Here is a 26483-nt window from a genome sequence, read left to right on the forward strand (position 1 = left end):
ATACACTACATACTGAGACGCATACACTACATACTGAGACGCATACACTACATACTGAGACTCATACACTATATACTGAGACGCATACACTACATACTGAGACGCATACACTACATACTGAGATGCACACACTACATACTGAGACACACACACTACAGACTGAGACGCATACACTACATACTGAGACGCATACACTATACTGAGACGCATACACTACATACTGAGACGCATACACTACATACTGAGACGCATACACTACATACTGAGACTCATACACTATATACTGAGACGCATACACTACATACTGAGACGCATACACTACATACTGAGATGCATACACTACATACTGAGACTCATACACTACACACTGAGACGCATACACTACATACTGAGACGCATACACTATACTGAGACGCATACACTATACTGAGACGCATACACTACATACTGAGACGCATACACTACATACTGAGACGCATACACTACATACTGAGACTCATACACTATATACTGAGACGCATACACTACATACTGAGACGCATACACTACATACTGAGACTCATACACTATATACTGAGACGCATACACTACATACTGAGACTCATACACTATATACTGAGACTCATACACTACATACTGAGACGCATACACTATACTGAGACGCATACACTACATACTGAGAGGCATACACTACATATTGAGACGCATACACTATATACTGAGACTCATACACTACATACTGAGACGCATACACTATACTGAGACGCATACACTACATACTGAGACGCATACACTACATACTGAGACGCATACACTATACTGAGACGCATACACTACATACTGAGATGCATACACTACATACTGAGACTCATACACTACATACTGAGACGCATACACTACATACTGAGATGCATACACTACATACTGAGACGCACACACTACATACTGAGACTCATACACTACATACTGAGATTCACACACTATATACTGAGACGCATACACTACATACTGAGACGCATACACTACATACTGAGACGCATACACTACATACTGAGGCTCATACACTACATACTGAGACGTATACACTATACTGAGACGCATACACTACATACTGAGACACACACACTATATACTGAGACTCACACACTATATACTGAGACGCATACACTACATACTGAGACGCATACACTACATACTGAGACGCATACACTACATACTGAGACGTATACACTATACTGAGACGCATACACTACATACTGAGACACACACACTACATACTGAGACTCATACACTACATACTGAGACACACACACTATATACTAAGACTCATACACTACATACTGAGACGCACACACTACATACTGAGACACACACTACACACTGAGACTCATACACTACATACTGAGACGCACACACTACATACTGAGACGCATACACTACATACTGAGACGCATACACTATATACTGAGACGCACACACTACATACTGAGATGCTTACACTACATACTGAGACTCATACACTACATACTGAGACGCACACACTACATACTGAGACGCATACACTATACTGAGACGCATACACTACATACTGAGACGCATACACTATACTGAGACGCATACACTACATAATGAGACGCATACACTACATACTGAGATGCATACACTACATACTGAGACGTATACACTATACTGAGACGCATACACTACATACTGAGACGCATACACTATATACTGAGACGCACACACTACATACTGAGACTCATACACTACATACTGAGACGCACACACTACATACTGAGACGCATACACTACATACTGAGATGCTTACACTACATACTGAGACTCATACACTACATACTGAGACGCACACACTACATACTGAGACGCACACACTATACTGAGACGCATACACTACATACTGAGACTCATACACTATATACTGAGACTCATACACTACATACTGAGACTCATACACTACATACTGAGACACATACACTACATACTGAGATACATACTCTACATACTGAGGCGCATACACTACATACTGAAATGCACACACTAAGTACTGAGACGCATACACTACATACTGAAATGCACACACTAAGTACTGAGACGCATACACTACATACTGAGACGCATACACTACATACTGAGACTCATACACTACATACTGAGACGCATACACTACATACTGAGACGTATACACTATACTGAGACGCATACACTATACTGAGACGCATACACTATACTGAGACGCATACACTACATACTGAGACGCATACACTATATACTGAGACGCACACACTACATACTGAGACTCATACACTACATACTGAGACGCACACACTACATACTGAGACGCATACACTACATACTGAGACGCATACACTATATACTGAGACGCACACACTACATACTGAGACTCATACACTACATACTGAGACGCACACACTACATACTGAGACGCATACACTACATACTGAGACTCATACACTACATACTGAGACGTATACACTATACTGAGACGCACACACTACATACTGAGACGCACACACTACATACTGAGACGCACACACTACATACTGAGACTCATACACTACATACTGAGACGCATACACTACATACTGAGACGTATACACTATACTGAGACGCATACACTACATACTGAGACGCATACACTATATACTGAGACGCACACACTACATACTGAGACTCATACACTACATACTGAGACGCACACACTACATACTGAGACGCATACACTACATACTGAGATGCTTACACTACATACTGAGACTCATACACTACATACTGAGACGCACACACTACATACTGAGACGCATACACTATACTGAGACGCATACACTACATACTGAGACGCATACACTATACTGAGATGCATACACTATACTGAGACGCATACACTACATACTGAGACGCATACACTATATACTGAGACGCACACACTACATACTGAGACTCATACACTACATACTGAGACGCATACACTACATACTGAGACGTATACACTATACTGAGACGCATACACTACATACTGAGACGCATACACTATATACTGAGACGCACACACTACATACTGAGACTCATACACTACATACTGAGACGCACACACTACATACTGAGACGCATACACTACATACTGAGATGCTTACACTACATACTGAGACTCATACACTACATACTGAGACGCACACACTACATACTGAGACGCATACACTATACTGAGACGCATACACTACATACTGAGACGCATACACTATACTGAGATGCATACACTATACTGAGACGCATACACTACATACTGAGACGCATACACTACATACTGAGATGCATACACTACATACTGAGACTCATACACTATATACTGAGACGCATACACTACATACTGAGACTCATACACTACATACTGAGACTCATACACTACATACTGAGACGCATACACTATACTGAGACGCATACACTACATACTGAGATGCATACACTACATACTGAGACTCATACACTACATACTGAGACGCACACACTACATACTGAGACGCATACACTATACTGAGACGCATACACTACATACTGAGACGCATACACTATACTGAGACGCATACACTACATACTGAGACGCATACACTACATACTGAGACTCATACACTATATACTGAGACTCATACACTACATACTGAGACTCATACACTACATACTGAGACACATACACTACATACTGAGATACATACTCTACATACTGAGGCGCATACACTACATACTGAAATGCACACACTAAGTACTGAGACGCATACACTACATACTGAGACTCATACACTACATACTGAGACGCATACACTATACTGAGACGCATACACTACATACTGAGACGCATACACTACATACTGAAATGCACACACTAAGTACTGAGACGCATACACTACATACTGAGACTCATACACTACATACTGAGACACATACACTACATACTGAGACTCATACACTACATACTGAGGCGCACACACTACATACTGAAATGCACACACTAAGTACTGAGACGCATACACTACATACTGAGACTCATACACTACATACTGAGACTCATACACTACATACTGAGACATAAACTACATACTGAGACTCATACACTACATCTTGACTCATACACTACATACTGAGACACACACTATATACTGAGACACATACACTACAGACTGAGACATAAACTACATACTGAGATGCACACACTACATATTGAGACGCATACACTTCATACTGAGACACACACACTACAGACTGAGACATAAACTATATACTGAGACGCATACACTACATACTGAGATTCACACACTACATACTGAGACTCATACACTACATATTGAGACGCATACACTACATACTGAGACACACACTATATACTGAGACTCATACACTACATACTGAGACGCACACACTACATATTGAGACGCATACACTACATACTGAGACGCATACACTACATACTGAGACGCATACACTACATACTGAGACGCATACACTACATACTGAGACTCATACACTACATACTGAGACGCATACACTACATACTGAGACTCATACACTACATACTGAGACGCATACACTACATATTGAGACGCATACACTACATATTGAGACGCATACACTACATACTGAGACGCATACACTACATACTGAGACTCATACACTACATACTGAGACGCATACACTACATATTGAGACGCATACACTACATACTGAGACGCATACACTACATACTGAGACGCATACACTACATACTGAGACACACACTATATACTGAGACTCATACACTACATACTGAGACGCACACACTACATACTGAGACTCATACACTACATACTGAGACGCACACACTACATACTGAGACACACACTACACACTGAGACTCATACACTACATACTGAGACGCACACACTACATACTGAGACACACACACTACATACTGAGACACATACACTACAGACTGAGACTCATACACTACAGACTGAGACGCATACACTACATACTGAGACTCATACACTACATACTGAGACGCACACACTACATACTGAGACACACACTACACACTGAGACTCATACACTACATACTGAGACGCACACACTACATACTGAGACACACACACTACATACTGAGACACATACACTACAGACTGAGACTCATACACTACAGACTGAGACGCATACACTATACTGAGACACACACTATATACTGAGACTCATACACTACATACTGAGACGCACACACTACATACTGAGACGCACACACTACATACTGAGACTCATACACTAAATACTGAGACGCACACACTACATACTGAGATTCACACACTACATACTGAGACTCATACACTACATACTGAGACACACACTATATACTGAGATTCATACACTACATACTGAGACGCACACACTACATACTGAGACATAAACTATATACTGAGACTCATACACTACATACTGAGACTCATACACTACATATTGAGACGCATACACTATACTGAGACGCATACACTACATACTGAGACGCATAAACTATATACTGAGACACACACACTACATACTGAGACACACACTATATACTGAGACTCATACACTACATACTGAAATGCACAAGCGTCCTCCACGCTTTGATCCCCCAATAACAAGTCACAGCTGAATGTAAGAGTCACAGCATTAAACCAAAACACTGCAGACAATCATCCTGATAAGAAAATGCGCATTAGTGGTGCTGACGCAGCGGCTCCTCAGGGCTGTTGAGTGGGATCTTACCGGTTTCTTACGTTTCTTGTAGTTGGCCACCAGGTTTGCACACATCTCAGGAGGGATTTTGTCCCACTCCTCTTTGCAGATCCTCTCCAAGTCATTAAGGTTTCGAGGCTGACGTTTGGCAACTCGAACCTTCAGCTCCCTCCACAGATTTTCTATGGGATTAAGGTCTGGAGACTGGCTAGGCCACTCCAGGACCTTAATGTGCTTCTTCTTGAGCCACTCCTTTGTTGCCTTGGCTGTGTGTTTTGGGTCATTGTCATGCTGGAATACCCATCCACGACCCACTCACCCAAGATTTGACGGTACATGGCCCCGTCCATCGTCCCTTTGATGCGGTGCAGTTGTCCTGTCCCCTTACCAGAAAAACACCCCCAAAGCATAATGTTTCCACCTCCATGTTTGACGGTGGGGATGGTGTTCTTGGGGTCATTCCTCCTCCTCCAAACACGACGAGTTGAGTCGATGCCAAAGAGCTCGATTTTGGTCTCATCTGACCACAAAACTTTCACCCAGTTCTCCTCTGAATCATTCAGATGTTCATTGGCAAACTTCAGACGGGCCTGTACATGTGCTTTCTTGAGCAGGGGGACCTTGCGGACGCTGCAGGATTTCAGTCCTTCACGGCGTAGTGTGTTACCAATTGTTTTCTTGGTGACTATGGTCCCAGCTGCCTTGAGATCATTAACAAGATCCTCCCGTGTAGTTCTGGGCTGATTCCTCACCGTTCTCATGATCATTGAAACTCCACGAGGTGAGATCTTGCATGGAGCCCCAGACCGAGGGAGACTGACAGTTATTTTGTGTTTCTTTCATTTGCGAATAATCGCACCAACTGCTGTCACCTTCTCACCAAGCTGCTTGGCGATGGTCTTGTAGCCCATTCCAGCCTTGTGTAGGTCTACAATCTTGTCCATGACATCCTTGGGCAGCTCTTTGGTCTTGGCCATGGTGGAGATTTTGGAATCTGATTGATTGATTGCTTCTGTGGACAGGTGTCTTTTATACAGGTAACCAGCTGAGATTAGGAGCACTTCCTTTAAGAGAGTGCTCCTAATCTCAGCTCGTTACCTGTATAAAAGACACCTGGGAGCCAGAAATCTTACTGATTGATAGGGGATCAAATACTAATTTCCCTCATTAACATGCAAATCAATGTATAACTTTTTTGAAATGCGTTTTTCTGGATTTTTTTGTTGTTATTCTGTCTCTCACTGTTAAAATACACCTACCATTAAAATTATAGACTGATCATTTCTTTGTCACTGGGCAAACGTACAAAATCAGCAGGGGATCAAAAACTTTTTTCCCTCACTGTATACGAAATAAAGAAAAACAAAAAATAGAATTAAAAATAAATTCATAGATTAAACATAATTAAAATAATTAAATGAATAAATAAAAATAAAATAATTGAACACAGTATGATTAAGTACATTTCAATACATAAAAGTAATATATATCATAATAATCATAATAATATTCATGGAAAAGGAAACTAGACATTGATAAAACTTTCTTCATTCCCAGTCAAGTCCCCCACCTTAGAAAGCAGCTCTGCTCCTTCCCCCGTTCAACATCCCCACTCACACTGAGACAGAGAGAGAGAGAGGTGGATTAGCACAGACAAACCCTGCAGCAGTGCAATATTGCAATGAGAGAGTGGATTGAGACACAGAGACAGGCAGAGACACTGGGAGGGAGACGGCTGTCCAGCAGGCAGTCAGGGTACCAGTGCTGTGAGGGCTGATGGTGGGAGAAGTTGGTTCTCTGTCCATGCATACTATCACTCCCTCTGAGAGAATAAAATCGGTCTATAAATCTGACTTCAAACTGGACTAACAAGCAGACGTTTCAATTCTAGAAGCACTTTATACGTCTGTCTAAATCAGTCGCCATGTCAATGACTGAACCTAGTTGGACTTAAACTGGAATAAAGTGCCTCTCAAAGAATAAAGCCTGGTCTGCACAACACAAAACAATATCTGCTCTTTAGGTTCACCAAGTAAACTCCCTTTATATATATGTGAGTACAGATTATTTTAAGACATGGGCTACAGTGAGGTAGCATAGCAGAGGATATATTTTTGTCTTGAAGCTGACTAGAATGTCAGACTTCAAATCTGTGTCCATGTCAAAGACTTAAACTGGAACAGGCAAAATATTGTGGCAAGCATGGATTTGGAATTTTTGACCAAATTGGAAGTTGTAATCCAGCATTGCTTATTGCCACGTTGGTGAGGTTAAATCATCAAAAGACACTTGATGGCACACTACTGACTTGAGAGTCTAATGATCTATCTATCTATCACTATTCCCTCAAAACAGAGAAGCTGACGATAAACCCTCTATCTCATGTATTATTAAAACAAACAATCAAATATTTGATTTGATCTTTGTACTTTAAACTGGTCTATATATTGCAAAAATAGAAAGCTTTTTTCTCTTTCACAAGTATTTTGGGACCTCAGCTCTGTGTTTCCAGGCACTGACACTGTGCAATTGCTGAACCAATGATTATAATGTATCACTGCACACACAGTCTCTATAAAATTAGTATTATTTTTGTGACAATTAACACACATAGCAAAATTACGTCTCTGAACACATTTGGCCCAAAGCTACTATGCATGTGAGACCATGAAGCTGATCTCTCTTTGCACAGTATCTCAGCCCCCAACAAAAAACATTGTGAGTAATGTAAAAAGTGAGAAATGTCATCACATGACAAACCACAATCGGTGCACATGTGTCTCCTGTGGCAGTATAGAAAAAGGAAGGAAAGGGCAACAAGATATCCGGAGGAAAGCAGAGGTGATGGCTGCAATGCCAGAGACAAAGAAAGAACGCTGATTTCTAGAATTTACAGCGCAGTTTATAAAATAAGAACTGGAACCTGCGGATTGTTGTTGCTTTTATACTTTGATGCTACACCTTGCATCTCTTCTTTTTAGCATTTTAAGTATTTTATGAATCCTCTTTTTGGACTTTTTAATCTTTTCCACTTACTTTTGCTATGTGGACTTTGGTCTAAGAACTGTCAGATGCAGTAAAGATTATCCTATCAGAAATTATACTTACAAATGGACCATTATTTCCTACTATACTAAAGGCATTTGTTTTTATTCACTTTTTATTCTATTTATTACTCTTGGCCATTGTTATGCTTTTATTTTCTTGGACTGTACCATAGACACTGCCGGTTCTTTGGGATTACCAACACAATACCAAAAGTAGAAGCTGGATTAGAAGCCCCTCTTTCTCTTTCTTTAGGGAAACACGGACAATTGTCTACGCCTTTGCAGTTCCAACAGGGAAGGCCAACAGTCCTCACAAGATTTCTATTTGTTTGAACTTTAAACTTAAAAAAATATATATCAACAGAAGTCTGACTTACATTTGATTTTGTGATTACTATAATAAACTAGTCTGTACGTACATGAACTAGGTGGAGAGTTCAGTAGGAAGCTGCTGCATTTCCTCCAGTCACAATCATGGGATTGAGATCTATGGGCTTCTGCACTGGCTCCACTTCTCCATATTAAGTGTCTTGATGTTGATGATGTTCTCACTATAGTACACTGTAATTCACTGTAGTGTTTTACACCAACCATGACAATAAGTCACCACATTTCATAGCTGGGAAACCCATTACAGACCTATTACAATTAGCTGTCTAATATAGTGTTTGGATAACCTTGACTGTAATATTTAAATCAAGACAATGGTCTGTGGGCCCTGTATGACAGTATCTTTAAACATACAGACTTTCATGGAATCTGGCTCATCCTGCTAACAAAACAAAGTCAAACTGAAAATCTCTTATTAAACACTGCTAAGCTTGAATTAATTTGTACTCAAGTTATAACAAACAACATCAGTACAGTGAAATTCATAAAGTATAGCATATGTAGTACTACAGTAACAGTGGTTAAAGCCATATTGAAAACATGCTTGAATTCACTGTCATGTTCTAGTAACTGAGAGAAGAGGAGCTTGACAAGGGTTCAGATCAGCTGTCATGGCAGGAACATCAGAATATGGTGTCTGTGAATCCTCCTCAGTCTAGGTATTTCTGTTTTATTACCTTGCAGCCTGCATACCCCTTACGATGACCAAAATGAGAATTGAGCTAGGAGTCCACTGGCTGCTATGGGAGTTTGTTAGGGTATCTACTTAGCCCTCCAAACTGTAACATGTTTATGAAAATGACACATTTCATTTACAGAAGCCACTATGCCACTCCCAAAACAGGAAATACATGTCACAAAATCAAATACGTCCATCAGAACAGTCATTTGTCATCTAATGAAAAGTTATTTCCATAAGCCAGTTCACTATACACTAACTACAAGCATCGATATGACGGCCAGCCCTGAGATGGGCAATATCCCCACCTCTCTGGCCTGGCACCCTGACAGGGGCTCTGTGACCGATGAGGCTACTCCCATGTCTGCTCGCTTTGGACAAACTGAATCCTGCTTTATCCACGTCTATGAATACTTATGAGAAACAGAAAATGAACTTGGGTAGCCATGCATCACTGTGATGAGTCCTGACCTGTACAGACTGGAACCCAATCTCCTTCACTCTGTCACTGTTCCTCTCAGAGGTTCCTGTACAGCCGTTTCATGCTTTGTTGATGTCGATTCTAGACCCGGTCAGTAGCTGCCAGACTGACACTTTGTACATTGTGAAATATTTTATGTTCTTGTATATTTGTTGTCTGGATCTCCCTCAAACATACTGGGTTGCTTGCAACCACCATATCTACAATGACAGCCTCCTGTTAAGTGTTGAAGACTCTTCCTCAGCCACCAGTTGGGTTGTCCTTCTGTTCTATAAATGGATAAAATCATTTTTGTATGCTCAAGGATGATGGCAATACACCATATATGTGTATCGTATAGTACTGTAATACAGTGAAGTAATATATGGTGACTCACCCATTCTCATTTCTGTTTACTCTAATTATTGATGCCACAATTGACCTGCTCAGATTGGGCTGCACCCTGTGCCCAGCCTCTCACATTGAAAGGCCATGGTTTAGCACATGGTCAACGATAGTGGCACATATGTCATTGGAAATATCTGTTCTGTGTCTTCCCGCACGTGTGTAGTTTCTGTAACATGTCATTAACAGTATGTGTTGACTTACATCCATACAACCCTAGGTGCACCATAGAAAACAGGTTTCGATTTCTTTACATTGTGATGTGCTAATGCAACACTGCCCACAATCCAGGCCGCAACGTTACGTGCAAGTATGTTGGCAGACACCTGTGCGAACTTCTTGTGAATGACGCCTGCGCAGATACAAGGAGACACAGATGCAGAAGCATAAATCAGCCTTTACTCAGTACTGGCAGTCAGATATTGCCCATTTATCATAGTTGCCAACTGTTACACTATTACAATACAAACACTTACAAAGGTTGATTATTAGTTTTTATTATAACGTGCTTAAAAATTATTGCGCTGAAATGCAGCTGTGCCGTTAACGCATTACAAAAAATACAAACCATAGCTAAAATAAAAATACAGAACAATTAGTCGAATGATTATCAGTATCTTCATTGACCGCAAGGTGGCACCATTACTCCACAATCGGTCCTAATTCCACAGCTCCACTCACTTCACACAACACCTCAAAATAACCTTGATTGTGTAACAGGTTAACACTTTAATCTTTATAGTAACAGGACAATATCTAAGTATTGAATGATGACTAATGTATTTATAGTGTAGCTAGTGTGTAATAAGTGGAGTTGGGTAATTTTGCAGCTAGACGTATCAATTCAACTGCTTTTCTTACACTGTAACTGTGTCAACTGCACCAGAATACACTAAGTGCACTTGGGCTTCTAACTCAGTACTGGAAGTCAGATATTGCCCATGTATCGTAGTTGCTAACTGTAACATAACAATACAAACACCTGAGGTTGCAGCGGCATCCAGCTCCAAGACTCTCTGAAACAATATGTGAAATAGACCTAGAGCAGTCAATATGGTGAGGCACAGTACACTGGATTACAGTACTGTAATGTGTCTATACAGTGCTGATAGGATAGTAAATTCACAGTATAGTACTTACTTGCAGATATTCATAGCGCTGTTCTTTAACCCTCTCTGAGTTTCACTCAAATGGCACCCTGTAGACCTGTTACATCCGGTTCTGGATTTCTTGTAGTCTAATGGTAGTGTTTGCCACCACCATGTTCACAATAGCGGTCTCCTGATCTGGTGTGAACAGCCGGTGTCTTCCACCATGGCCTGGCCGTCTCTCAGTTCTGCAGAAGATCCACAAATATGAAATGATGGGTTACAGTAAGCTAAAATAATCTATTTTCTTTCAATATGAAATGACATTACTGTAACATTGGCCAACAATCACCGAGTAACATAGGCCCACTGATATGTCGGACTGCAGTATACTACAGTATACATTCATAAAGAGCTTAGTGTAGATGGTAGGTAACTTACTGGTTCTCATTTCTGAATATACAGATGATAGATGCCACTGTGTAGCGGCTCAGGTTGGGCTGAACTCTCTGCCCAGCCTCCCTCATACTCAATCCATGGTGGAGCACATGGCCAACCAATGTGGCCCTGATCTCATCTGAGACAACTGTCCTTCCTCGTCCTCGTCCTCCTCTTCCTCTCACTCCTTGACCTCTAGCTCTTGCTTCACCATTGACTTCCATTTTCCTCCAAAACAGGAGAGCTCATCTGTGACCTTTTCTAGTGCTGAAGCTCTGATTTCTAAGTGAACAATTCAGCAACTAGTGTTCACACCTGTGAGGAGTGGGTGTTGCCAATTGGTGTATAGAGCTTGACATTGGTTTAGGGATGTGGGTCATGAGTTTCAGGTTTCGGTGATTGTGCTTAAAGTTCCAATTTGAGTGTGTAAACAACTGGGAAAAACTGTAATAGATATGATAACGCAGGACTGTATTGTTGACCACGCCCCTTTATCATAAGCGATATCGCACTGTGACGTCACAACGATGCCCACAACATACGCTTAGCTTATGAGCTGCCGGTTACCCTGACACTCAGTCTGTCTAGAGCATCTGACACGTTCACATCGCTCGTCTATCAGCCGCGTACAGATGGGCAGCAACAACTCAAAGACTGCGGTGAGTTTTTCCTCCATGGCGGCGAGTCGCTTTCTCCCTCATGAGGCCAGTGATGGTGTGTGACGTGTGTCTGTCCTCCTTCCCGCAGAGCCGCGGTGCCTCTTCCGCCGCGGAGCTGTTCCGCTGCTCGCTGTGCTCGGGCTTCGTCGCGCCGCCCATGATGCAGTGCCGGGCCGGGCATCTCCTGTGCGCACCCTGCCGCAAGAGCTGGAGATGCCGCTGGAGCTGCCCCACCTGCCGCGGCCTGCTGAAGCCGCCGATGCGCAACACGGCCCTGGAGCAGGTGGCGTCCACGATCGGCCTTTCCTCCGAGGTGAGTCCCCGGTCTGGCGGGTCCTGTATGCAGTGAAGACCCGGCCTGTGTGTGTAGTTTCTATTGACACAGTCTGGACCGTGTGATCTGTGGGAATTAGCGCCATTGAAGCGTCATTCGTGTGCGCCGCCCCTGCGAGGGTTAAAGGCTTCACAGCGGACACGGAGACGAGGTCAGAGTTCAACAAGCTGTCGCTTGATACTATAATGTGATCAATATATTCAAATAAACACCAAGACAGTATGACGTCGCGCAGACGCATCGTATAAAGAGACAGAGCTGAGAGTCAGTTGCACACCTTCCTGGCTGCAGTTAAGCTGCGTGTGATGATCAGTAGATGGTGTCTGGGCACATTAATGCTCAATTCAGATAACTTGAGTGTATGCAGGCGAGTTGTTTAATGCTAAATGAACTGCTATATTGTTGTATGTTTGCGCTCGGTAATTGAGTACTGATGTTTCACAAGACAAACAGCAAGTCTTTCTGTTGTTGCTTTTTTGTGCTAAATCTCGATGTCTCGGGGCCACAATTACCTCTTGAACCCCCTCCTGTGAAACACTAGTTACCTATACATGCTATACATACTGTATACCTTGTACAATGTAGTTTTTCATATGCCATACTTTTTGTTTGTATTTTTACTATTTGTGTGCGTGTGTGCATATACACATTTATATAACATACACATATACCTACACAAGCAGACACTATCAGTATTTATTTATTGATTACTAATATCTGGGTGTGGTGCGGTGTGGGGTGGCAGTGCTGTCGGGCACTTGGGTGGGGGAGGCAGTGTTCAATTCCCTTAACTGATGAGCCCTTTTCCTCCTCCGTTCGATATTGGATGTTTTCTCTAAGTGTTTTTTTCCTGTGTCTTATCAGTCCTGTAGTGCTGACATCACCACCGCCATATCCACCCACGGGGAGGAGCTGGCGGCCCTGTTCGTGTGTCCGGTGTGTTTCGAGTACGTGCAGCCGCCCATGCTGCAGTGCCGGGCCGGACACCTGCTCTGCAATGAGTGCCGGCCGAGGGTGAGCAGCTGCCCGTGCTGCCGCAAGCCGCTGGCGCCGAAGTGCAGGAACGTGGCCATGGAGACGCTGGCCGCCATGGTGCCGTTCCCCTCCGAGGTGAGTCCCTCCCGTGACAGGCTGCCCCACTCGAGGGTCAACCACAACAGTCCCCCAAAACTAACTGCCCCGCCCCATCACAAAGCACTGACACACACAACACCCCACGGTCCCTCCACAGCACAGTCCAGATCGTTGCGGTACCGAGTGTGTCAGTGCGTTAGCCAGTGTGTTAATGATCCTGGGCTGCTGTAGTGAGGGTGTGCCAGTGTGTTGCTGCCTCTGCTAGTGAGATGTTCATGGTACTGTGCTGCTCTGGTGAAGTGTGTGTTTGTGTTCATGTGCTCCGAGTGTGTACTGATGTGTTGTGTGTGTTTATTGACTTTCCAGCCTGATGCCCTGGGAGACGACTTCATTGCAGCTTTTGGAGGGGCTCAGACTGCAGAGCAGCTCCCGGCTCCCAGCACGGATGATCAGGTGGTCCGGGAGCCGCGGTTCCTCTCCTACCTGCGGCACTCTGGACTTGATGACGGACGCAGCTCTGACCCTCGCGACGTGGTCCTGCTGCTCCTGAGCTGCGTACTGTGGCAGCTGTGCCCCCTGTGCGATGCAGACCGGGAGCAGCTCCACAGGTGGGTATCGCTGGAGAGCCAGCTGGTGGAGCAGGCGCTGCGGCTGGTGGAGGGGTCGCCGGACCGCGACGACATCTACCTGAGGCTGAGGGAGGGGCCGACCCCCCACTCTCACACCAACCCCTTGTATGATGTTGTCACTCCTGCTCTGCGGGAACTGCGGCGGCTTCTGCCCCTGGACCTCAGTCTGGGCGCCCTATCTGAGAGCCAGGACCTACAGCTAAGCGTGGCCAGCGTGGTGGTGCGGAACCTGCTGCGCTACGGCAACCCCTATGGCGGCAGACGGGTACGTCACCTTGTGGCGCTGCGGCATCTTCGTCACGGCCAGGATGCCCTCCCCTCCGCCTCCTCCAGCGTGCCGCGTGTGGCCCAGACCCCGACCCCACCGGAGGGTTTGGATGCCGGGCTGCTCCACGGACTCGCAGCCCTGAGAGAGGCGGCCCACGGGAGCACAGAGGTGCCAGGGAGCGGCAGGCCAGAGCCCAAACAGCACCCAGTGATGTCGGGGACAGGAGGGCGCATCTGCCTGTGGCGCTGGAGCCACTGAGAGCCAGTCTGCCCTCCCTCATGCCTGCCGGGGCCACGGAGCCGAGCAACACGGAGGCGCCTGCCGCGGCCACAATCCCCTCCAGGTGGCAGAGGGTCCATATAATCTTCGCTCGACTCCTGGCCGCCGTCTCCCAGCTGCGCTGGGTGAGGGGGGCGAGGGCGTGATACCCCAAGCCTGGAGTCAGGCCTGTCTGCGTCGGCTGCCTCGTGTCCCAGGTGAGTTTTAAGGTCTGAATGAGGGATCGCACCACCTGCAGCCTGAGAGGGATGCTATCAGTGACCCCAGGCTTGTGCCCCGGACATGAGGACGGCCTGGATTGCCCACCCTGTAGAGCGCCATGAGCCAGAGGAGACCCCAGTCGAGAAGGACCCTCATGACGAGGCTTGTGTGACCTGGGAGGCATCTGAGAGGGACGTGCACACCAGCAAAGGTGAAACAAGCCGGAGGGTGGGACGGTGGGGCCAGTCAAGGCTGGAGACCCCCTGTGTGCCCCTCCCAAGCATTCCAGAAACTCCCACTGGTGACGTTGCCTCAAAAAGCAGGTCTGAACTGGCTCTGAAGCAAAACCTGGGCATCCAGAGCTCAGCCCAGCAAAGGCAGAGGGCCGAGGGACAGTGAGCAAAGTAAGTGTCCGCCACCGATGCCGGTTCCACTGTAACAATGTTTTAATTGAACTGCGCAGAGAGGACAGGACGACTTTAAAATCTGGGGGTCCCGAGGCGACGATCGGGTGGGTCTCTCCTCAGGTGGCCACCGTCGGTGCCGTGACGAGTAAACATAGACATGAACTGGACTGCTGTTGCCGCCCCCTCGGTGAGAAGACCCTCACAAGGAGATGCACGCCAGCAGTGGGAACGCGACGCCTCCAGCACGAGACCCACAGTGCACACAGTGTGTGAATAAACATGTGTAAACTAAAACCACAAAGTTTCTACTGGTGTCCCTTTCTTAAATGCAGAGCTGTTTCTATGCCTAAGTGACCACTTGGAGCCCCCTAGCAAAAAATAATAAATAAATCTAATGTATTTTCAATGATTTATCATTTAGTTTCATAAATGATCACAGCGATCAGTTTTCAGAGAATTTCACAAACCACAAGGTGGAATAGAACATCTACGACTGAGAGCTGGAGCATTTGATACAGTTTTACACACCACACCCCTTTCCAGGGCAATGTTTTGGAGCTTCAAATCTAAATCGGGGTTGGAAGCAAGACTGACACCAGAAACAGAGAGGAGGCCATTCGACCCATCCTGCTCCTTTGCCAAGGATCACGTCTGTTGAATCCAACTTTTATCTGTGTGTGGATTATTCCCAATCATTCAGAAAGATGAACCAGAAGTATGTGAAGATAGAAGTTTATTGCGATACAAGCAGCTGTTGGAAGGATGTGATCACAGGGGCGGTCTCTATGATAGCAGATCCTTAAAGACACACACACACACACATTTACATGATATAGTACATGACGCGACAGACTCTCTTCCAATCTCCTCAGACATGTAAGTTTCTCTAGGACATACTACAGCATTACAGACCTTGTTGCTGGGCAGACATGGAATTTGTCCGATATAATAACTCAACACAGAGAGCAGTCCGAGGATATGTTTGACAGTTTCTCTTGAGAACCACAGAGAAAAACAACTCCTTGTATGGTACAGACAGTCTGGATACTTTCTTCCTAGTTTTATGTTCATCTTAAGAACCTGGGCTCTACCCCACAGGGACAGTGGAAGCCCAATCCACCTTCAGTTTTAAGAATTTGTGGTGCATTCAGACTAAATATTGAAGTTAGAGGGGATTTAACAATGATCCCAAGACATTTAATTCTGTTCGGTTTCCAAGTGAAAGGAGTATTTGTCGGGTCACTACGGTGTGTATGGGAATTTAGTGGCATTGCCTCTGATTTACTCCAGTTCATTTTGCATCCAGAGAGTCGACCAGAACATTTAATGAGATCAGGAATGCCTGGGAAGGAGTGTGAAGGATCTGAGAGTGTCAGTAATATGCACAGAAAAAACCAGAAACATCCCCTTTTCAGGACACTGTATTTTAAAGATAATTTTGTAAAAATCCAAATAACTACAGATCTTTATTGTAAAGGGTTTAAACAATGTTTTCCACGCTTGTTCAACGAACCATAAACAATGAATGAACATGCACCTGTGGAACGGTCGTTAAGACACTAACAGCTCACAGACCGTTGGCAATTAAGGTCACAGTTATAAAAACTTAGGACACTAAAGAGACCTTTCTACTGACTCTGAGAAACACCAAAACAGAGATGCCCAGGGTCCCTGCTCATCTGCGTGAACGAGCCTTAGACATGCTGCAAGGAGGCATGAGGACTGCAGATGTGGCCAGGGCAATAAACTGCAATGTCCGTACTGTGAGACACATAAGACGGCGCTACAGGAGACAGGAAGGACAGCTGATCGTCCTCGCAGTGGCAGATCATGTGTAACAACACCTGCACAGGATCGGTACATCCAAATATCACTCCTGCGGGACAGGTACAGGATGGCAACAACAACTGCCCGAGTTACACCAGGAACGCACAATCCCTCCATCAGTGCTCAGACTGTCCGCAATAGGCTGAGAGAGGCTGGACTGAGGGCTTGTAGGCCTGTTGTAAGGCAGGTCCTTACAGACATCACCAGCAACAACGTCTCCTATGGGCACAAACCCACCTGCGCTGGACGTGATTTCCTGCAAGACAGGAACGTCAGTGTTCTGCCATTGCCAGTGAAGAGCTGGATCTCAATCCCATTGAGCACGTCTGGGACCTGTTGGATCGGAGGGTGAGGGCTAGGGCCGTTCCCCCAGAAATGTCCGGGAACTTGCAAGCGCCTTGGTGGAAGAGTGGGGTAACATCTCACAGCAAGAACTGGCAAATCTGGTGCAGTCCATGAGGAGGAGATGCGCTGCAGGACTTAATGCAGCTGGTGGCCGCATCAGATACTGACTGTTACTTTAGATTTTGACCCCCCTTTGTTCAGAGACACATTATTCAGTTTCTTTGAAACTTGTTCAGTTTATGTCTTAGTTGTCGAATCTTTTTTTGTTCATACAAGCATTTACACATGTTAAGTTTGCTGAAAATATAAGCAGTTGAAAGTGAGAGGACGTTTCTTTTTTTGCTGAGTATATATCATCTGCATGCATGTTCAGTTTAAATTCATGATTTCCAATAGTGATTCCTGGAACACTCATATTAGTCCAGTGGCTCCAGAGTGAGAGTAAAGGGGGAGGGATGGGCACCCTAGTCTAGTATTGCGATGCAAGTGAAAAGAGTCCGAGACCAACCCATCAGTCCTCACAGCAGAGACTGGGGTCCTGTAAAGGGCTTGAACCCATTGCAAAAACATTGTGTCCAATCCAAAATATAAATCAACCTGTCCTAGTCAGGTTGTGTTTTAACTGAATTTGACACAGTAGTGTGTCGCTGCCATCATCTTTTTTTTTACCGGGATGGTCTGGTTAAATAACCCTAGAAGCTAAAGGTAGTTATTGAGAAGCAAATGCAAGGAGGGAATATATAACAGTCTCCTTAATAAACCAAAAGATAAAAGCTGGGTACATGATGTGCAATTTAGGCAATGGAACACAATCACGGTATCAAAAGGCAATTGATCAGAGGTCAATATCCATTAATTTCATAGTCAACTCATTCCTCATACATAGAACCAGTTGTTATAAACTAACAGCAAGTAACCTTCATACGAATACCACAATAAACCATGCAATAAACACAGCAACACAGATAAAAGAAGCACAATTCCAACACAGCAATTCCAAATATAAAAAAACAATGCAAATATTTCAATATAAAAACAGGATTTACAACAAACCAAAAATTGGTTAATTGCCATTTTACATCAGTTGATTGGAATAATGCAATTAAGGTAAAGATAACCCAGCACTGTTCTGTCACTTTATCCTATTACACAGATTAATTGATTAACAGTAGTAGGAATGCACGATATTGGGTTTTTGCCGATGTACGATAACTCATTTTGGTCGATTGCTGATGCCGATACCGATCTATACACATCCTTTTTTATTTAATTGAAGAGAACACCAAGTCTCTCCTGTACTAGAATTATCCTATTACTCTTATTGTGATGGCCTACTTGTTGTAGATACAGACATAAAACATGTCCTTTGATTCTCCCCTAAATGTATCCTTTAGACATTCACTCATGAAAAATAAGGAAATCATTTCAACTTGGACTAGATGTAAAATATGCCACATTTATTTTTAAGTAACATTTTCAAATAAAAATGTGAATCTCATCCCACTTGAACAGGTTGATATGATGCTTCCCTGAGACAATTCTGACAAAGTAGTTGACATAGTACAGAAAAACACATTGAGCACAAAATAAACACAGCTGTAGTCCTGTAGACCTAAAACTTCAGTCCTTAGGACCCACTTTAACGTATAATGAATGAGGCCTAAAAAAACTTCAGCTGACTAGTAGGCCTATTGGTTCTACTTAAAACTGTAAAAACTTAAAACCAAGCTCCATATGCCCTTGTCTGTGAGCCACTAACAGCACTGTCTCAATGGGCCTGGTTGTCTTTCCTGGGAATTGTGGCTTCAGCCAGGTATGTGTGGACCTACAAAGTAACAGAAATAGCAGCTACTTTCAGTTATTTAGGCCATTTCAGATCAGTCGATTGGAATAATGTAAAGATAACCCAGCACTGCTCAATCACTTCACCCTATTACACAGATGAATTGATTAACAGTAGTATGTATTTGGTCTTCTTCCAGAAGTTCATGTGATAGTTAAACCCCCTCTTATTATGGACAAAGACTAGTACTTGACTCAGAATAAAGTATTGTTGGAGGATATTATGGTACAAGCCTAAATTCAGTTTTTTATGTAATGCCCTAAAATACCAATGTATTTCACCTTTTGTACTTGACTGAATTAACTGAATGCACATGATGCCTACAAAAGGGTCTTAAACTACGAAGATAAAATAAGCTGAATCATTCAATCTATGTATTATGAAAGATGGTCATTTGGTTTATATTTTAGATATATTACACGTTCCTTACACATTTATGTCACATCCCTCGTTTCATGTTTGTCTGAAACAGCAGTGATGTGCTTTCATTCTTGTAATGTGATTCTTATTTTGCGCTTTTAGCTCTTAAACACCAGCGATATTTAAATTGTCGATCTCGACTCCTGCCTATGTCAACACACAATCTAAAATGTCAGCTGGAAAAGGCTTTACATTAATCCTTTACTCATAAGGAAAACAATAATACAAATCAAATAAGAATCTTGTATAGGAGCCGCACAGTATTTATATAAAAAACAAGTAGTAGTCAGTGGTGTATTTATAAACGTGACAAACACAACTGAAAATACGATTGTGGTGCATTTCCTACAAATATATTGTATGACATAATAAAAGCTGGGTAACACGTTCCATACCATGATTCCATGATTATTACAATTTGTTTTGATTATGAAGTGCTACAAAATGACAGCTCTGCAACACAGCTTCGCCGTTAACACATTGCAAACAATACAAACCATAGCTAATGCAACAATGTGAGCTTTTCAGTGTAGTTTTAAAGCGACGCGACAATAATGTTGGTAACCAGTCCCAGTAACCAAAACCCAGGTGTTAACTGAATTCTGAGTTCCTCTATTAAATGAATGACAATTTAAAACATGTATATGAGAGGTATTGGAGTAGGTGAGTCCAGCTGGTGTCCACTCTCGTCCACAGCCTTCACACTGGTAGAGAAAAAGAGAGAGACCGACTTTTAACCACCCTTACTGCACATAGAAGAAATCAAATTAGAAAGAATGCAAATGTATGTAGCTGTTCTACAGAGAAAACATTTAGCATTCCCTCAACCATTACATCCAACCAGAAGACACACAAATAAAAAAATATAACACTTCACATTTAAAAAGCCCCTGAAACAAAACACCCCTTTCCCTATAATCACCCAGAAAGCTAAAACCATACAAATACAATACAAATACAAATACCATACTGACATTAAAACCATCAATGAATATGGTACAGAAAAAGCTGTATGGTCTGTTACAGTTTTTCCCAATTGTTTACACACGATTGCTGAATCTTTGGCTCATTTTCCCAAAACTCTAAACACAAAACACAAAACCACTAACACAAAATGCAAAACTCTACAAATCTATAGCAAAAGCAAACACTGCATTCAAAACTGTTTTATCTCTTTCCAAAATGTTTTTCTGCATCAAAATGACACACACAGGCATCATATGAATAGATCTGTGTACCAACCAACAACACACTGATGTGCTCAACACAAAACACTGCTATGAATATCCCATCTGTAGGTTTGTGCCTTTTGCATTTTCAGTGTTACGCTGTAGCCGGTTTCAAAGATTGTCACAGTAATATATAACTACTCAAATATAAATAAACAAACACACACATGCAATACAGTAACAAAAACATTGTCATTTATTTCCAAAATGCAGTATTTTTGAACACTTGTGTTTTGTATGTAACACGTTCCATACCCAACAGGAGAAAACCAGGAAAAACATTCAGTAAGATAAAGGGTTTTCTGTACAAAAATAAATGAAAGTGGCTCATTCTTTCAAAACTCTAAACACAAAATGACAGACACATGCAAAATGTAAGACAAAAGAAATTAGGCTGCATCCCGCCTCCTATTTTGGTCTGGCCACAGCACCTCATCTACATCACAAGCAATTTTCTCTCTGGCTAAACAGCGGGGACAGAATCTTCTGGAGTGACGGATCCAGCCGCAGAAAGCCCCCACAGCAGCTTCACCACATGCATCCTCCATTGCCTGGAGAAGAGGCACGCGTGCGAGAGGATGGCGGTCATACACCTTCCATCGCCATGCCAGAAAACACTCTTCAATTGGGTTTAGGAATGGGGAATATGGTGGGAGGTATAGAACAAAACATTTTTGGTGGCTGATGAACCAGTTGCGGAGCAAAGCTGTGGTCCACCCCTCTGCTCGGCTGGAATGAGGATGCCATGTAGTGTGTCCAGGACTGTGATGAGAAGGGCGGTGTTGTAGGGACCAAGCCTGGCATGGTGATGGAGGACGCATGCGCACATGGTGATATTCCCTCCACGCTGTCCAGGCACAGTGGCCAATAATGATCCGTCCCCGTCCCCTTCTTTTGGCTAGGTTGAAGCCAGCCTCATCAATGTAAACATAAATGTGCTGAATTGCAGCGGCATCCAGCTCCAAGACTCACTGAAACAATATGTGAAATAGACCTAGAGCAGTCAATATGGTGAGGCACAGTACACTGGATTACAGTACTGTAATGTGTCTATACAGTGCTGATAGGATAGTAAATTCACAGTATAGTACTTACTTGCAGATATTCATAGCGCTGTTCTTTAACCCTCTCTGAGTTTCACTCAAATGGCACCCTGTAGACCTGTTACATCCGGTTCTGGATTTCTTGTAGTCTAATGGTAGTGTTTGCCACCACCATGTTCACAATAGCGGTCTCCTGATCTGGTGTGAACAGCCGGTGTCTTCCACCATGGCCTGGCCGTCTCTCAGTTCTGCAGAAGATCCACAAATATGAAATGATGGGTTACAGTAAGCTAAAATAATCTATTTTCTTTCAATATGAAATGACATTACTGTAACATTGGCCAACAATCACTGAGTAACATAGGCCCACTGATATGTCGGACTGCAGTATACTACAGTATACATTCATAAAGAGCTTAGTGTAGATGGTAGGTAACTTACTGGTTCTCATTTCTGAATATACAGATGATAGATGCCACTGTGTAGCGGCTCAGGTTGGGCTGAACTCTCTGCCCAGCCTCCCTCATACTCAATCCATGGTGGAGCACATGGCCAACCAATGTGGCCCTGATCTCATCTGAGACAACTGTCCTTCCTCGTCCTCGTCCTCCTCTTCCTCTCACTCCTTGACCTCTAGCTCTTGCTTCACCATTGACTTCCATTTTCCTCCAAAACAGGAGAGCTCATCTGTGACCTTTTCTAGTGCTAAAGCTCTGATTTCTAAGTGAACAATTCAGCAACTAGTGTTCACACCTGTGAGGAGTGGGTGTTGCCAATTGGTGTATAGAGCTTGACATTGGTTTAGGGATGTGGGTCATGAGTTTCAGGTTTCGGTGATTGTGCTTAAAGTTCCAATTTGAGTGTGTAAACAACTGGGAAAAACTGTAATAGATATGATAACGCAGGACTGTATTGTTGACCACGCCCCTTTATCATAAGCGATATCGCACTGTGACGTCACAACGATGCCCACAACATACGCTTAGCTTATGAGCTGCCGGTTACCCTGACACTCAGTCTGTCTAGAGCATCTGACACGTTCACATCGCTCGTCTATCAGCCGCGTACAGATGGGCAGCAACAACTCAAAGACTGCGGTGAGTTTTTCCTCCATGGCGGCGAGTCGCTTTCTCCCTCATGAGGCCAGTGATGGTGTGTGACGTGTGTCTGTCCTCCTTCCCGCAGAGCCGCGGTGCCTCTTCCGCCGCGGAGCTGTTCCGCTGCTCGCTGTGCTCGGGCTTCGTCGCGCCGCCCATGATGCAGTGCCGGGCCGGGCATCTCCTGTGCGCACCCTGCCGCAAGAGCTGGAGATGCCGCTGGAGCTGCCCCACCTGCCGCGGCCTGCTGAAGCCGCCGATGCGCAACACGGCCCTGGAGCAGGTGGCGTCCACGATCGGCCTTTCCTCCGAGGTGAGTCCCCGGTCTGGCGGGTCCTGTATGCAGTGAAGACCCGGCCTGTGTGTGTAGTTTCTATTGACACAGTCTGGACCGTGTGATCTGTGGGAATTAGCGCCATTGAAGCGTCATTCGTGTGCGCCGCCCCTGCGAGGGTTAAAGGCTTCACAGCGGACACGGAGACGAGGTCAGAGTTCAACAAGCTGTCGCTTGATACTATAATGTGATCAATATATTCAAATAAACACCAAGACAGTATGACGTCGCGCAGACGCATCGTATAAAGAGACAGAGCTGAGAGTCAGTTGCACACCTTCCTGGCTGCAGTTAAGCTGCGTGTGATGATCAGTAGATGGTGTCTGGGCACATTAATGCTCAATTCAGATAACTTGAGTGTATGCAGGCGAGTTGTTTAATGCTAAATGAACTGCTATATTGTTGTATGTTTGCGCTCGGTAATTGAGTACTGATGTTTCACAAGACAAACAGCAAGTCTTTCTGTTGTTGCTTTTTTGTGCTAAATCTCGATGTCTCGGGGCCACAATTACCTCTTGAACCCCCTCCTGTGAAACACTAGTTACCTATACATGCTATACATACTGTATACCCTGTACAATGTAGTTTTTCATATGCCATACTTTTTGTTTGTATTTTTACTATTTGTGTGCGTGTGTGCATATACACATTTATATAACATACACATATACCTACACAAGCAGACACTATCAGTATTTATTTATTGATTACTAATATCTGGGTGTGGTGCGGTGTGGGGTGGCAGTGCTGTCGGGCACTTGGGTGGGGGAGGCAGTGTTCAATTCCCTTAACTGATGAGCCCTTTTCCTCCTCCGTTCGATATTGGATGTTTTCTCTAAGTGTTTTTTTCCTGTGTCTTACCAGTCCTGTAGTGCTGACATCACCACCGCCATATCCACCCACGGGGAAGAGCTGGCGGCCCTGTTCGTGTGTCCGGTGTGTTTCGAGTACGTGCAGCCGCCCATGCTGCAGTGCCGGGCCGGACACCTGCTCTGCAATGAGTGCCGGCCGAGGGTGAGCAGCTGCCCGTGCTGCCGCAAGCCGCTGGCGCCGAAGTGCAGGAACGTGGCCATGGAGACGCTGGCCGCCATGGTGCCGTTCCCCTCCGAGGTGAGTCCCTCCCGTGACAGGCTGCCCCACTCGAGGGTCAACCACAACAGTCCCCCAAAACTAACTGCCCCGCCCCATCACACAGCACTGACACACACAACACCCCACGGTCCCTCCACAGCACAGTCCAGATCGTTGCGGTACCGAGTGTGTCAGTGCGTTAGCCAGTGTGTTAATGATCCTGGGCTGCTGTAGTGAGGGTGTGCCAGTGTGTTGCTGCCTCTGCTAGTGAGATGTTCATGGTACTGTGCTGCTCTGGTGAAGTGTGAGTTTGTGTTCATGTGCTCCGAGTGTGTACTGATGTGTTGTGTGTGTTTATTGACTTTCCAGCCTGATGCCCTGGGAGACGACTTCATTGCAGCTTTTGGAGGGGCTCAGACTGCAGAGCAGCTCCCGGCTCCCAGCTCGGATGATCAGGTGGTCCGGGAGCCGCGGTTCCTCTCCTACCTGCGGCACTCTGGACTTGATGACGGACGCAGCTCTGACCCTCGCGACGTGGTCCTGCTGCTCCTGAGCTGCGTACTGTGGCAGCTGTGCCCCCTGTGCGATGCAGACCGGGAGCAGCTCCACAGGTGGGTATCGCTGGAGAGCCAGTTGCTGGAGCAGGCGCTGCGGCTGGTGGAGGGGTCGCCGGACCGCGACGACATCTACCTGAGGCTGAGGGAGGGGCCGACCCCCCACTCTCACACCAACCCCTTGTATGATGTTGTCACTCCTGCTCTGCGGGAACTGCGGCGGCTTCTGCCCCTGGACCTCAGTCTGGGCGCCCTATCTGAGAGCCAGGACCTACAGCTAAGCGTGGCCAGCGTGGTGGTGCGGAACCTGCTGCGCTACGGCAACCCCTATGGCGGCAGACGGGTACGTCACCTTGTGGCGCTGCGGCATCTTCGTCACGGCCAGGATGCCCTCCCCTCCGCCTCCTCCAGCGTGCCGCGTGTGGCCCAGACCCCGACCCCACCGGAGGGTTTGGATGCCGGGCTGCTCCACGGACTCGCAGCCCTGAGAGAGGCGGCCCACGGGAGCACAGAGGTGCCAGGGAGCGGCAGGCCAGAGCCCAAACAGCACCCAGTGATGTCGGGGACAGGAGGGCGCATCTGCCTGT

At 44.9% G+C, this 26483-nt stretch overlaps 1 protein-coding gene across 1 annotated transcript; it reads left to right on the forward strand.

Moving 5' to 3' along the window:
- The first annotated feature begins 12914 nt into the window (after window positions 1–12914).
- LOC136767320 (uncharacterized) lies at window positions 12915–15942 on the forward strand. Its single transcript, XM_066721090.1, has 4 exons — window positions 12915–12941; window positions 13030–13254; window positions 14140–14385; window positions 14716–15942. The coding sequence occupies exons 1-4, from the start codon at window positions 12915–12917 to the stop codon at window positions 15502–15504; spliced, it is 1287 nt and encodes a 428-aa protein (XP_066577187.1). The 3' UTR covers window positions 15505–15942.
- The last annotated feature ends 10541 nt before the right edge of the window (window positions 15943–26483 follow it).

This window comes from Amia ocellicauda, chromosome 14 (genome assembly GCF_036373705.1).
Source record: "Amia ocellicauda isolate fAmiCal2 chromosome 14, fAmiCal2.hap1, whole genome shotgun sequence".
Lineage (NCBI taxonomy): Eukaryota > Metazoa > Chordata > Actinopteri > Amiiformes > Amiidae > Amia > Amia ocellicauda.

Bases quoted from the DNA above. Each gene is read 5' to 3' on its own strand.
- LOC136767320 (XM_066721090.1), top strand. From the start codon at position 12,915: ATGGGCAGCAACAACTCAAAGACTGCG. The intron at 12,942-13,029 runs GTGAGTTTTTCC...TCCTTCCCGCAG, and splicing joins GCAACAACTCAAAGACTGCG to AGCCGCGGTGCCTCTTCCGC. The intron at 14,386-14,715 runs GTGAGTCCCTCC...TTGACTTTCCAG, and splicing joins TGGTGCCGTTCCCCTCCGAG to CCTGATGCCCTGGGAGACGA.